General features: G+C 37.6%; 1 protein-coding gene across 1 annotated transcript in view; it reads right to left on the bottom strand.

Annotated features, from left to right (window-relative positions):
* Nucleotides 1-14145, bottom strand: part of LOC117036601 (collagen alpha-4(VI) chain-like) — a 98036-nt gene extending 83891 nt beyond the window's left edge. The window contains exons 1-2 of the mRNA XM_033131593.1: nucleotides 14061-14145; nucleotides 3984-4072 (exon numbers count right to left, since the gene is read on the bottom strand). Of these exons, the coding sequence (XP_032987484.1) occupies nucleotides 3984-4059 (76 nt within the window). The 5' untranslated portion in view covers nucleotides 4060-4072; nucleotides 14061-14145. The remainder of the gene's footprint in view (nucleotides 1-3983; nucleotides 4073-14060) is intronic.
* Nucleotides 14146-14950: the final 805 nt, after the last annotated feature.

The raw sequence follows: 14950 nt of genomic DNA, 5'->3' as shown, positions 1-14950 counted from the left end.
GAGAAAAGCAAATTAAAACCACAATGAGGTATCCCCTCACACCTGTCAGAATTGCTATCATCAATAAGTCAACAACAAGTATTGGTGAGGATGTAGAAAAAAGGGAACCCTCATGCATTGTTGGTGGGATTGTAAATTGGTACAGCCACTATGGAAAAAAATATGGAGATTCCTCAAAAAATTAAAAATAGAACTACCTAATAACCCAGCAATTCCACTTCTGGGTGTTTATCCAAAGAAATCCAAAACAGTAATTCAAAAAGAAATATGCACCCCAATGTTCATTGCAGCATTATTTGCAATAGCCAATATGGAAGCAACCTAAGTGTCCATTGATAGACAAATGGATAAAGAAGAGGTGATATATATATATATATATATATATATATACACACACACACACACACACACACACACACAATGGAATATTACTCAACCATAAAAAAGAATGGACTTATATGGTATTATCCTAAGTGAAATGAGTCAAACAAAGAGAAATACTATATAATTTCACTTATATGTGGAATCTAAAAATAAACAAAACAGAAACAAACTTAGATACAGAGAACAGATTGATGGTTGCCAGATGAGTGGGGGGGAGGTGGGGAGTTGGGTGAAAAAGGGGAAGTGATTAAGATGTACAAATTGCCAGACATAAAAACAGAAAGTACAGCACAGGGAATATAGTCAATGGTGTCACTAGGTGTGGTGTCAGATGAGTACTGGGCTGATTGGGGTGATCATAAGTTATATAAATGTCTAATCACTATGCTGTATATCTGAAACTAATATTATGTCAACAATAATAATAATACATAAATAAAATATAAAATAAAAATTTCTTTTAAAAGAAACCACCTTTCTACCAGTAGAGAATGCCATTGGTACCCCACCTAGATCACCTTTGCCAGCTAGCACACTGATGCCCCAGCTGTTTCAAGTGCAACAGTTAACTTTTCCCATTTGACACTTTGTCCAGAGACCTACTGCTGGCTAAAAGGAGCAGCTTTACCTGGAGACACCTGGGAAGTTAACCAACACCACCACCCTGGGTGGCCAATGTTTGATCACCTTGAAATACAAATGTCTGGGCGCCTAGGCTTAACTGAAACAGTTCGTGGTGCTATTTATGCTCCAGCATCTCCCGTGGCTCAGGCCAAGGCTTGAAGTCATGGTGGTTACTTGCTTCACTTCTTCTCCCACTAGCCTATCTCACTTCTCTCAGTCCCTTACAGATTTTTCCTAAAGAGTAGTCTCTAAATAACATGTTCACCAAATCCCTGTTTGGGGCTCTATTTCTAGAGATCTTTACCTAAAACATCAGTTTTCCAGCTTTGACCTCTAGTACACCCTGACTACCACCACCTCCTTTTAGTTTGACTCATGACATTATCATAAGTGCTTCACATTAGTCCTTTGGCTCCCTGAATTCAAGGTTGCACTGTGCAACTACTTCTCCCAAACCCATCTCTAATCCCGGGAAACAAAATCCCAAGAGTGGTCAGACCAAGCGATACTCAAGCTGGCCCTCTCTGGTCTCCAGCATCCAAGGGATCAGACACCAACCAGGTGGCTGCAGGACTCGGAGCAAATAGCCAATCTCTCTCATTCTCAGATTGTGCTTCTCTAGAATAAGGGATTGATCAGGTTACTTGGTCTCTTCCAACTCAAACATTGTTTTTCTGGGACAAGAAGTAAAATGTGGATTTAGAACAGTGCTCAATAGACAAAAAGAAGTGGTAATTATGATCTATCTACTTCTCAGTAACCACCATGACTTCTGTCCTCCAATACCTTAAATTTGATTATCTGTGACGATGGGAGAAGAATACATAAATTAGTCATGAGAGGAGAAACAAAAGCAGAAACTCGGTAAAGATGGTTTTAGCTTGAAGTGGCTGAAAAACCGAGGGATAATCATCTCACACTGGTTAAATACATCTTGCATTTGGTTTTGTGCCAGGAGGGTTCAAATACTGGCTTGAGCTGGCCCTACCTTGCCTCTCTAGCTTTATCTCTCTAGCTTCTCCACTTTGCTCTGTGTGTTCCAGGCTCCTTAGTCCAGTTTCTCAAACTTTCCATGCTCCTACTTGCCACTGACCTTTAACACTATTCTCTCCATCGAGTTTCTTTTTCTCCTTCCTTCCTTCCTTCCTCTCTCTCTCTCCCTCCCTCTCTTTCCCTCTCTTTCTCTCTCCTCTTTTTCTTCTTACAAATGCCCATAGATTCGTGTTCTTTTATCTTGGTTTGTAATGTAACATTCATTGATATGCTAATTCAATTAATGTCAATCTCACCAATTAGACTGTGAGCTCCATGGAAACAGACACCATATCTTTTGTTTGCTCATCTGCCACTTGAATGTCTAGCCTGGAGTAGTTACCCAAAAAATATTTGAGGAAGGAAACATTTGGGAAAAAGAAAGGGAGAAAGGGAAGGGGGGAGAGAGAAGACATCACTTACAAGGATGGAAATATTGAACATAAATTAAACCAAATAAGGGAATCAGAAAATTTTAGAGCTAGAAATAATCCTGTGAGACTATACAACATAATACTGTAGCCACTAGATATGTGAGCTGCGTGAGCACTTAAAACGTAACTAGTACAACTGAGAAAGTAAATTTTTTTAATTTTATTATTGAGTTTTACTTTATTTTAATTTAAATAGTCACATATGGCTAGTAGCCATTGTTGAACAGTGCAAGTATAGAATAATGAATCCCATTCATCCATCTCACAGATAAGGAAAATAAGACCTAAAAAGGCAAAGTAACTCAGGTAAACTCATTTGAGAGCCAGTATTGGAAAGCAGTCCATATCCCAGACTGCCTTAAAGAAGATTAAATTAAAAGTCCACACTACAGAAAGGCAAAGACCACATCAGAGCTTAGATAGAGAAGGGCTGGGAAGGTTGCCATCTTCCAGTGACACTAAATCCATTTCTCGCTTCTAGCGTCTTGAATCCCACCACCCATTGGAATTTTGCCTAATCTTGGTCATAAAGCTAAGTGGAGTCACGATTACTGAAACAGTAGATAATACATGAGCTTAAGGCCATTTAAGCTTTATTTCTCTCTGGCTCTCTGAAGTGCAATCCTATTGGGAGAAGAGAATTCAGTGAGTGCTCCAGGGATGGCTAAGTGGTTTGTCCCCTTACCATCTCTTTCAGAAGAGATCACAGACCATAAAGTGTTTGACTGATCTTTCCAATCAGGAGAAACCTCACAACTGTAGAATATTTTTCAGGCAAGTAACTACTGCTTCCACTATATACAACTTGAGAGATGTATTCCATGATCACAGTGTTACTTTCTTAACCCCTCCACTAGCTTTTTGTCATTTTAGAAGGTGTTTGAAACATGAAAAGACTGACTGTCACAGTTTCTGTTCATAAGTGAGAGAAGTCAGAGCTGAAGGGAAAATTTGAAGACCTTTGAGTCTTTTTTCCCAACAAATTACAGTCTATGTAATTATATCTGAACATTTAAACTTCAGTATTGTCTCAGGAGGGCTTCAGGCTACTGAAACAATCTTTTGATGAGACTTTCATCTTGAACAGTCCCAATAATCTGTTAAAATGACTGCAAAAAATTTCAGAGGTGTCACTAGCGTTAGGTGAAGCTATCCATCTTGTGATGGCCATTACCCCTGGGACTAGCTCTGCCAAAGGAGACAAAGTAAAATGCAGACTCAATACACTAGGCCCATGTTTACAAAAGCATTTGAGAGCCTGATAATACATTCAGAAGTATAGTATTTTTCAATATCTATTTTTGTTGTTGTTGTTAGATGTTAAGCTTTAAAAAAAAAAAACTAAGTGTCCACTGTTCACTAAAAGATTCCAGATTCTAAGTTCTCCTTAAAGAGTTGTTTCCCTTTTGTTATTCATGAAGCTCCTATAACATTTTCTTTGAAGAGTGTCACCACCACTAGGTTCCTGGCAAGGTCATCATTTTTGGCTTAAAGATTCTGATGCATTACCCATTCTCTGTGACTTGATGAAGCCAAAACTAGCTGCGAGGAAGGTGATCCCCCAAACCGTCTTGAAAGGCTCCATTCTAGATATGTACCTAGAGAGAAAAGAAACCTCATAGTTAAAATTATGTCTTCATACACTTTAAATGGGTGCATCATATTGTATGTTAATTACAGCTCAATAAAGTTAATTTTTTACAAACAACACACAACTGTGTCTTTGCCCAGATGGAATACTTTATAAAAATAAAGAAGGACACGTTGCCACATTGTTTTGAGGAAAATGCTCTTGCTGACCCAACTCTGGAAGAATTTTGTAAATACCCAGAGTGTATACCTCAGACTTCACTGTTCAAAGTTGTGCAGATATGGCCATAAAAGGAGAAAGCGTATATAGGACATGAGGTAGAACTTCTGTTTCACACACTGAATTCATTTCATGGAATATAAACATTTCCAGATGATTTAGCTTGTATTTTTATACACGCACTGGATGACCTGATAAACATTTGTGGCATGCAGAAATATTCGAATCTCTCAGGAGCACATCTGCCTGATGAAATCAGGCTAATCTGAAAATATTTTAGATATTCCCAGAAGAAGCAGAACATCAGACTTCCCGCCCCTAAACTTGGATCCATTTCCAAAGGCCTCCATAAGTACTATCCTCTCCCAATTCCATTTCTACTTGCTGACTCTAAGAAAGTCCAGGTGTTCAAAAATAAAAACAAAGCAGCGATCACATCGAATGCAGTGTTCCAGCTGCAACAGGGAAACACCTCATCTTTACCACCTTAGCCAGCCAAACTCACAGCCATCCTCAGCAGAGTGTAGTGGGGTTAAAACTAAGTATTCTTGGAGACAGACTGCATGGGTTTGAGTCCCAGATCCACTATTTAAGAGTTGCTCTTAAGCAAGTTGCTTCACTCCTTGAGCTTCAGTTTCCCCATTTTTAAAATGTAGGCAATAATGGCATCTGTTAGTATTGTCCTGTCATCCGCGTTGAGTTCCTTATTTACAACAATTTACCCACGTCTGACACATAGAAAACACTCTCTACATGCTTGTTAAATAAGTCTTCTTGAAAACCCACTATATAAAAGGAAAAAGTATTCTCCCCCTAATTTGAAACTCAGAATCTGGAGAAGTAGAACACTAATACTTTGCATTAAATATTAATAAAACAGTTGTTTTGTGTATTTTAATTCCTATTTTTATTTAATTCATTTAATTTTCACTTTTAATTGAGTGCTGCTTTGTAAGTTACTATGCGAATACCTCCATGTTCCTCACCTCAAACCTGGAAAAGGTCAGCAGAGCAGACCTTATTCTAGTCATTTTATTGAATGAAATGAAGAAATTGGGTCCCAAATGTTAAACAGCGCACCAGAGCTACATAACCATGCACTGTCAGATTCTTTCCCAGGTAACCTGACTCCAGGACCAGCACTCATATGCCTGGACCTCAGACATCTGCTTCAGACCTTTCAATGAAAATCTCCAAGTCCAGACTGTCATTCAACTCCCCAGAGTCCACTTCATGTAAAATGAAGACCTGTAAGCAATTTACCCTGGAGTAAAAATGTGAGCTCAAGTCCTAAGTTCCATGTTTCCATCAATTAGGTCTTCAAAGAGCAATTTTATGTCCAAAACACTGTATTAGGTGCTCCGGAGAATGGAGTTACAAACCATGCTGTTGGTTTAGAGAACTGAACAATCTATTTGGGGAGAGAAATTTTACATACCAGAAATAATTTTTTTAAAAATTCAGTTAACTTTAAGGAGCCTTCTTTAAACTTATCAAAAAGTTTAACCAAGAATCTCAGTGTCTAAGTCACTTGGCAGTCTTTGGCCCTTTAAGCAGAATATTGTGTGGAAATCTTATCATGATGCCCAGAAATAACAGCCATCCTGCTTCCCTCGGGACACATTTCTACTGTGCATGCTTACTTTACTCCGTGAGAGTGCCTCAAGGATACACACTTATTTTATTATTTTATGCCAACAGAAAATACTGGGAGATGTCTTGGTCCAGTGATTTTCCAATAAATAGATGTGATGTAATTGTATCTGTCTGTTCTTCAGTTTCTACATCAATTTCCCATTAATGCCTCCTCAAGGAGGCATACAAGTAATTTGAGAAAAGATACTTTAAGAATATAAATATTCTATTCCCCAACAAACTTTCCTCTAATGAGAAATAAATGAATGTATGAATCTTAAAGAATAGACTGCTCTAATGGATTAAGGACAGTCTGAGGGTAAAGAACTTTAGAGTTTGACGGTGTCAGAAAGAATGATCCAAAATAAATTCATAGATTATGATTATGATTGATCATGATTATGACTATGAATACAACAAAATACTAATTCAACTTTTTAAACCTGGGTTAATAAAAGTTACATGAAAAAAAAAAGTCGAGTATCTACATTTTTGTATTTATATTTATATTTTACATTTATATTATTAGTATACTGTAATTAGTCATAAGAAATGAGACATATTTCTATTTAGTTGTAAATAAAGCACCAGAGTTGTTTATGGAAATCTCGTGGGAAAGTCAAAAGTTTATAAACATTTTACAGCTGTGCATATGCGTGGGTTATATCAACAAAGAGAAAAAAATGTCTGTATACTAAGGACTTAATATACATTTTATATATACTATTTCACGAGAATGTTTATATCTAATTCAAGCTGCTGAAAGGGTTTTACATTTGAATACGTAGGGCCCAACATGAAGGCAAAAAAATGAAACCATTAAATGAAGTATAATTAGGTAGGGATAGCATAGGATACCAATTCTTTCTAGAAATAATTCTAATTGGTTTGGGATAGAGAGAGACTTTTCTCAAAGTATGCTACTTAAATAGTTAATTCACTAGGGAAACCTATTTATCAAAACTAATTCATTAAATTAAAAATTACCTTGCAACCACCATAGTACTAATTAATTTAGGAAAGAATCATTAAGAGATGCTAAAATAATTGGGTAAAAGTATGTTGGAAAACAGGATTTTAACACAATCCCAAAGTATCTCCTGACAAATTAATTATAAATACAAACAGCAAAATAGAATCTATAATGAAGAAATTTGGTGGACACAACCAAGTAACCAAAATTAATACCAACAATAATAAGATAAACCAACATCAAATACCTTCTGATATTTATGCATGAGAAAACTCCACATTGCTTATATGGTAGCCCTCCTCAAAATCCATGACCTAAATCTAATAATGAGGAAACAATCACATAAACCAAAACTTAAGGACAGTCCAAAATACAGCTGGCCTGTGCTCCTCAAAAATAGTAATGTCATGAAAGACAAAGAAAAGCTGAAGAACTGACTGAGATTTGAACAGTCTGAAGAGACATGACAACGAAAAGCAATGCATGATTTTGGATTGGGCAGGGGTAATGCTATAAGGGACATTAAATGAGACAGTAGGTGAAATTTTAATATGGCTAAATATTATATAATAATTCTGTATGAATGTTAAATTTCCTGATTTTGATCATTGTGTATAGTCATGTAAGAGAATGCCCTTGTTATTAAAAAATACATATGATAGATATGTTATGGAGCAGAGGGTCTTGAAGTCAGCAATTTACTCTCAAATGTTCAATAAGTCAAAGAGAGAGAGAGAGAGAAATAAAGCCTGCAATACTCTTGCAACTTTTTTATTGAGTGTTTATTGTTTGCCAGACAATGTGTAAGGTACTAGAAATAACAGATTAAAGAAATAGTTCTTTTTCTCAAAAGACTTGGAACTCTAGTAGAAAGGGAGATATGGATAAATTGCAATATGATTAGATGAGGAAAATAATATGGAAAACTATACACCATGCTGAGGAACACAGTGAGCGAGCACCTCCCTTCACTTGGGTGAAAGTGTACAGAGCAGATGACACTGGAGTTGAAACTTGAAGGATGAGCAGAAATTTGCAAGTGAGCAAGTGGAGAAAGGGAGTTCCAGGCAGAAGGACAGCATGTGCGAGGACACGCAAAAGGTTTTAGACAACCCAAGTAGAGCTTTACCAAGACCTCAGGAGTGCTGGGTAAAGCCTCCATTGGAGCTCATGCACCAGTGCTGCATAAGCTCTTAAGGCATGATGAGTTTTATGGAGACCTTTGGTTTTCTGAAATACTTGAACTGAGAAGGTGAGATAGAAGAGAGGACCTGGGTAGAATTTCTCAGTCTTCAATCATAAACCACCTTAATTTCATTTAATTAGATTCGCACTCCTTTCTATACCAGTCTCCTTTCTGTTCTCTCTCTGTGGACCCCTCAACTATAAAAGTAAAGATGACATCTCTAATGTCCTATGATGGTGGCTTTCAAACTTGAGCATTGCAGCAGAATCACCCAGAGGACCTGTTAAAACCGAGATTCCTCTACCCCACCTCCAGAGTTTCTGATTCAGGAGGTCTGGGGTGGGGCCTGAGAATTTGCATGCTGAGCTGGTCAAGGGACCACACTTTGAAAACCATTCTTCTATGCATTTAGCATGCGGTGGTTCCTGCCCGCACAGATGTCTGCTCCACTTACTTTCAACAACATCTCTAGCTCCATAAGGTGAAAATCAAGTGCCTATTATCAGCTAAGTGGGGAAAGGGAAGAGATGATCAATTAAAAAATGTTTTGTTTATATTTACCTGACTGAGAAGTAAGCAGAAGCTTTAATATATTTGGATGAAAGATCCAATGCAAATATGCAAAATTAATTTAACACTTTTTTTCATTTTTCTTTCTAATTATACACTACTCTGAACTCCAGAGCTATGTTCTCTTCTGTCTTTGTCTCTCTCTTTCTCTCTCTCTCTCTTTTCTGGTCACTTAAACAGGATAATTTTAAGCACCATAGATTTGGCTTTCCTATAAGACAGGCGTGCAGTGTACCACATCTAGACAACAGGAAGCTCCAGAAGACAAACAATTGGGGAACATGAACAGATTCTTCTGTATACAACATGTTAGAATCCACACAGCATGTCTGACGGCTAAAAGAAACTAAAGGTTAGCCTTAACCTATTGCACAAACACTAACATTTGCTTTCTGTGCCCATTCACAAGTCTCGTGCCAGCTTGGCTATATATACAACTTTGTCCTAAAATATTTGTGGGAGGCTAAGTCAAACATTTCAATGAAAATTAATGTGTCATTAGGCTCTGAAAGAAAAATATAACAAGATGCAGTTTAAAGCCTTCCTCTAGGGAAGGATACGGATGACGATGTTCAGCAAAGCAATATAGGGGTGCTGATACCCACGATACTCCCATCAGCTGTGGTAATTACAAGATTAACATACAATTAATTTGTAAGGTGTTTAAAACTTTGGAACTGAACAAAATCTCAGCTTTTGGGCAGTTTTTAACCATCCTAAGTACTCTTCATATCCTGATTCATCTAGTTTCCCCTAACTCCTGATTCATGCATCAGGTATGTCATTTGCCCTATTGCATTGTCACTGCCTGCTTAATTGTTTGTCTCCCTCACTGGGCTGTGAACACACGGGGGATAGAGGCTTGGTCTGGGAAATCATTGCAGTGTGGGGTACATTGAAGCCGACAGATAAATCTTTCCTTGTATGATCATTGTATAAATGATTAAACAAAGTACTGAATGATTTGATCCAATGAAAAAGGAATATTTTCTCAAACTCTTTCAATTTAAGTGTGGCTGATAAACTCCATCACCCCAGCATTTCATGAGCTTGGTCTCACCAGAGAAATAGGAATAACTAGCCTATATTTCTGAGGTTTCCTTCAGGAAGGATGCCTACACTAAGCCGATCAGGCCTCTCCAAAGGCCCTGGGTAGGTCAAGGCACTCTGCCACTCTTTACTTCCTGTCACCAGAAAACATAGAAAGAGCTGGTCATGACAGTGAACAAGGACAAGATGGCCCTCTGCAATTAGCTAGTCTGGTGCCACATACACGGTCCTTTATTTCTTTTATGTCCTTTCAGAAAAAGGTTGCTCCAGAAACTAGAGAGAGAGTGTAGTATGGAGCAGTAAGAATTGTACAGAATTTGAATTCTCTGGTTCAAGTGTCACCCCTGGCACAGTCTTGTTATGTGGCTTCTTGAAAGTCTTTTGAACTCTCTAAGCCTCAGCTCTGTCAGCATCAAAACGAGGCGATGAAACCTTGCCATCACCACTTGGCAGGCTTATTATGAGGATAGCATAAGTTAATGGAGGAGAAAGGACTTTGGAAAAAGCTATAAAACTTGAGAGGTTACTATTACCTTTGTCAAGCAATAATCTACGAAACAAAGTCTCCAAAATTTAGTCCTTTCTCACTGAGAGAACCAAGCCTCCACATTTTTTATTCCAAGAGTATGCTTTGCTTGAATCAAAGAGCTATGACTATATTTTTTATTTCATTACGTCTAGGAAATAACCATGCTTTGATGAAAGTAAGATTTTGGATTGTAATAGTTTTACAACAGTGAGAGAAGACTCTCTATACCAAAGGAGTAGGGTACCAGTTGTGACCCCAAGCTGGTGGCAGTGTGGTCACTTGGATGAGACAAACTCTTCGAAACTAGCTGCCTCTGTTCTTTGAGCTAAATCTTTCACTTTTGTCTCCAGGACTTCAACTTGAAATAACAAAATGCCATGGAACTATTCTTTGTATTGTTTCTGAATATGTTAAATAGTACATAATAAAATTTTTTAAGAGATATTGAAAAATTCCCATTAAATGTGTCAGCACAAACCAATCTGACCCTCATAAAGATATTTCTTTACAGGTTGTAGGACGCAGTGACTATGCTAACTTTCTGAAGATCGCATAATTATAAGACAGTGTATTTTTCCAAGTTCATTCAGACATTGCAGATTCACAATAGGTCATTTATCCCTTCCCTCTACCTAGAAGGATCCACTCTTTTCCTTGACCCCAAAAAACATGCGCACGTGCACACACACACACACACACACACACACACACCTGTCAGGCTCCTACTCATCTTTCAAAACCCAGCTCAGATGGCACCACCCTAACCCAAGCCTGACGGCAAATCGCTTCCTGTTCTGTTCTTCCTCTGAACCATGCACACTTATTTTAACGAATAACCGGGCTTGGTTAAGACTGTGTTTTCATCATTTATATATGCTCAGCACCTAGAACAGTTCCCTTCTTTGGTCTTTTGTATCTCTTCCTTTCTTCTTCCCTCTCTCATTGAATTTCTCTCAATTCATGTCAAGGGCAACCTTCTCGAAGCACAAACCAAATGCCATGCAGTCGTCATTAACTCCTCTCTCTCACAAACCCACCCTATGTTTAACTGGTCAGGAAATCCTGTTGGCTCACCATTGAAGCTGCCTATTCTAAAATTGATCATCTCTCACAAATTCTACTATAAACAACCTGTGTTGAGCCACCCTCACCTCTCTTGTTTGATTGCTACAGCAACCACCATGGGTCTCCTTGCTCCTAACCTTTTTCCCTTACGTCTATTCTCAGTATATATCCAGGGAAATCTTTTTAAAACCCATGTCACCTCTGCTCAAAGCCTTTCAATGGCTCTCTGATTCCCTTAGAGTGAAAAGACAAAAACAGACTACAAGGCCCTTTGTGATCTGGCCCCCCCAGTTTTCTCTCTGACTCGTCTCTCACCTTCACTCAGTATACTTGGATCACATTGGCCTACTGGATGTTCTTCAAATAAACCAGTTACACTCCCTGTTTGGGGTCTTTGCACATGCTGTTTCCTCTGCCTCTAACACTCTTCCCCATATGTCCACATATATTCACATGGGTAATTCCCTCATCTTCCTCAAGTCTTTGCTCAAATGTCACCTTCACAGTAAGGTCCACCCTGGTCATTCTACTTAGAATTGCTACCCACCTTTGTCCTCCCAGCACATCCAAACCCTGTTCTGCTTTTCTTCTTTTCCCATAGTTCTTATTACCTCCTAACATGCTATATAATATTCATCATGGTTTTTATTAATCATCTGTTGTCACACCTCCACCTTTAGATAGAATACAAGCACTACAAGGAGTCTCTTTGTATCCCCAGGGCCTGGCACATAGCAGGTACTCAACAAATATTTGTTGCATAAATTCATTTGCTCAGAATGAAAAAATGGCTTCCTGTTCTTAAGATAGAATGTTCTATACAAAGATTTAGAGGCACTCTTGGGAAGATTATTGCCCCCTAGGCCATTAATTTTTGGTAAATGGAGGACTCAAAGCCAACTGGATTTACTTTTACATTTTAATTACATTTATATTTTTAATTCATTTGTATTAAAAATATAATTAGAACAAACAGCATAAATCTAAACATTTGGAAAATCTGTAGAATGGGTAAAACCAGATCATGGGCATAGTGTTGGAAGGGGCTTGGTTTGAGACCTTTGAGAAATCTAAAATGAAGCCAGTCTGGGACTGCAACTCGTGTGCCAGGGGGGCAGGGAGAGATGTAGCCAGAAGGATGAATCTTTTAAAACTCACAGCCACAAAAATTCACTTAGCTAGTGAGTTGCTCAAACATAAGACTCAAGATTAGGTTGGAATGCTTGGGCAAAACAATTTCCTATATGATCTTTTAAAAAGGAGTCATCACGTTTTAAGGCCCAGAATATTTCAGACCAAAATATCAGATAGATAATATCCACCATTTCACTTCCTAGTGATTCTGTAACGCACCATATTTGCAGTTTCTGTAAAAATATAGACAGGGCTCCATTACTCTTGGTCCGTGGCAGAATAAACACCACCTTAGACTTCAAAACCTATTCCTATGAGTCATAAACTTCCAGACAGAATTATGTAATGGTAGACTACTTTCAAAAACCCTATGGGCTATACACTCAGGGGCTGAAATAAAAAAGGACCCTTCTGTATTTGGTATTCCCTGGGCCTATTTCTTAGTCTCTGAAGATCAATACAAAAGAGACAAAAAGGTGATAGATTTTTCTCCTGCAGATCCTGTGGAATAATTCTCAGCCAATATTTGATCCTTTCACCCCACAGAAGTCATCCTTAACAGTCATCAATCCCTGTATTGGTTCAATGAATTTAAATGTAGATATACCAGCCCTAGTTATCTAAAAAAATGCATACAAAATCTAAATCTGAACAACTTAACCTTAACTTTTCTTGCAGTTCTTTATAAAAATAATCACTTTCTTGAGTTCTAGTAAATTATATGTATGCTGAAGTATTTAGGAAGAACTGTACTGATTTCTACAATTTACTTTAAACTGCATAAAATAATAAGCTGGATTAAGGGATGGATAGAGGGATCGATATGTGAAAAGCAATTATATTAAAATGTTAATGGCTGAGTGAACACATATTCTCAGAATTCTTTAAATTTTGCTGTGTGCATTACAAAATTTAAATAATCATCTAACTTATTTATTAAAATTGTGTATAGTAGTCAAATGTGAAGGAAAATTGTAGTCAAATTGTACGAATCCTGGCAAACTGGATGGACAAAAACTCCTATTTCTAACTCAAAATTGCACCTATTTACACTGGGAATGCTCTGAGAGGGAGAGTCATTTTTACCTGAGTTTTATCTCTCTACTACGTCTGTTTACACATTAAATCTTTAGTGTTTTCTTCTTCCTTTGGCCTTACATTCTAACACTAACCTCCATTTTTAAAGTCTTCCAAAGATTTGCATCAATAAAATACTTCATGCAACATGTGTGAGTCCTCATAAGTCAGTTTCTCCTTTCCACAGAGATGATAAATTCTAGGCACAATCTCAAAATATTTCACATCTTCCTGCTTAATAAAAGTTCAAAGACTTGCAGATCCCTTTTTGTCATATTTTTCATTTAGAGGTTCCTCTTTCTATGTATATCTAACAGATACTCTTTGGTTTTTGTGTTTTTTTCTCTACATCTTTCTCCCTGTTTCAATTTCTCTCCATCTCTTTGCTATTCAAGGTCTCTCTTTCAGTCTCTATTTCTTTCTCCTCTATCTGTCTATATGTTTTTGTGTCTCTGCCTAGAAATGAAAGAGAAGCAGTGTATTTGCAAAAACTAATTGCAAAGAAACTAGAGTTCCCACCAAGAAAACTATCCCTGGGAAAAGGAATTTCCTCCTACCTGGCAAAGCAGTTCTGGCTGGTCCTTTCAATTATTCTTCATCCCTTAAGAAGCTGTTTGAGCCTACAGTGCAGGAAGGCTCAAGGGCACAATGACACATCAGCTTTTCTGCTGTTTAATACTGGAAAAAGATTCTCCTGAAAGTAGGAGGAGCAAAAGGAGGAGTGAGGACTGTGTTTATGGTGAGTGACACATTGCTTCTGCTCACACATGCTTTATTGCCATTAAATAAAAATGGTACTTGGTCCTTCATTCTGCAAACACTGGTCTTGGAAAGGAATATAAAAATTTATCAGAGAGAGCATTCTCAAAAAAATTAACAATAAAAATAATGTAAATTAAACTAGTCTTCTTCAAATTTAATTTAAAATTTTTAGAATAAAAATTGACCCTAATTATACCTATTTGAATGATTTAGTCTCCATGCAATGTCTCTAGACTATAAGCTCCTTGAAAGCAGGGAGTGAATATCGTTCATCTTTGTGCCATTCATATCCCCTGGATATCCCCCAGCAAAGAGTCTTGCATGTATCATGTCTCAAAACAGCATGTATGGTGGATGGGTGGGTGGATGGATGGATAAATTAATGAACTGAACAATGACAAACACTCCCTGCATTAATAACCTTCACCAAGCAGGTTGAAGCTCAAGTAACTATATTCACCTTGGATGCTCTAAACTAGCTCATACCAACCAGATTAAGGGTCAGGATGGAGTTAAAGGAAATATATAACTATTTATACATATGTATACATGAGTTAGGGTAAGAGTAAGCTGCTGTAACAATGACTTAACAATAATATTGCTTAAAGAACAGAGATCATTTCCCTCTCACCTAATTCGGTCCAAGTTGGGTAGTCTAGGTCAGCAAGAGGCTTTCCTCCAGACA

This window comes from Rhinolophus ferrumequinum, chromosome 17 (assembly GCF_004115265.2).
Source record: "Rhinolophus ferrumequinum isolate MPI-CBG mRhiFer1 chromosome 17, mRhiFer1_v1.p, whole genome shotgun sequence".
Classification (NCBI taxonomy): domain Eukaryota; kingdom Metazoa; phylum Chordata; class Mammalia; order Chiroptera; family Rhinolophidae; genus Rhinolophus; species Rhinolophus ferrumequinum.
Note: the sequence above shows the minus strand (reverse complement) of the source record. Positions and strands in the feature narration are given on the sequence as shown.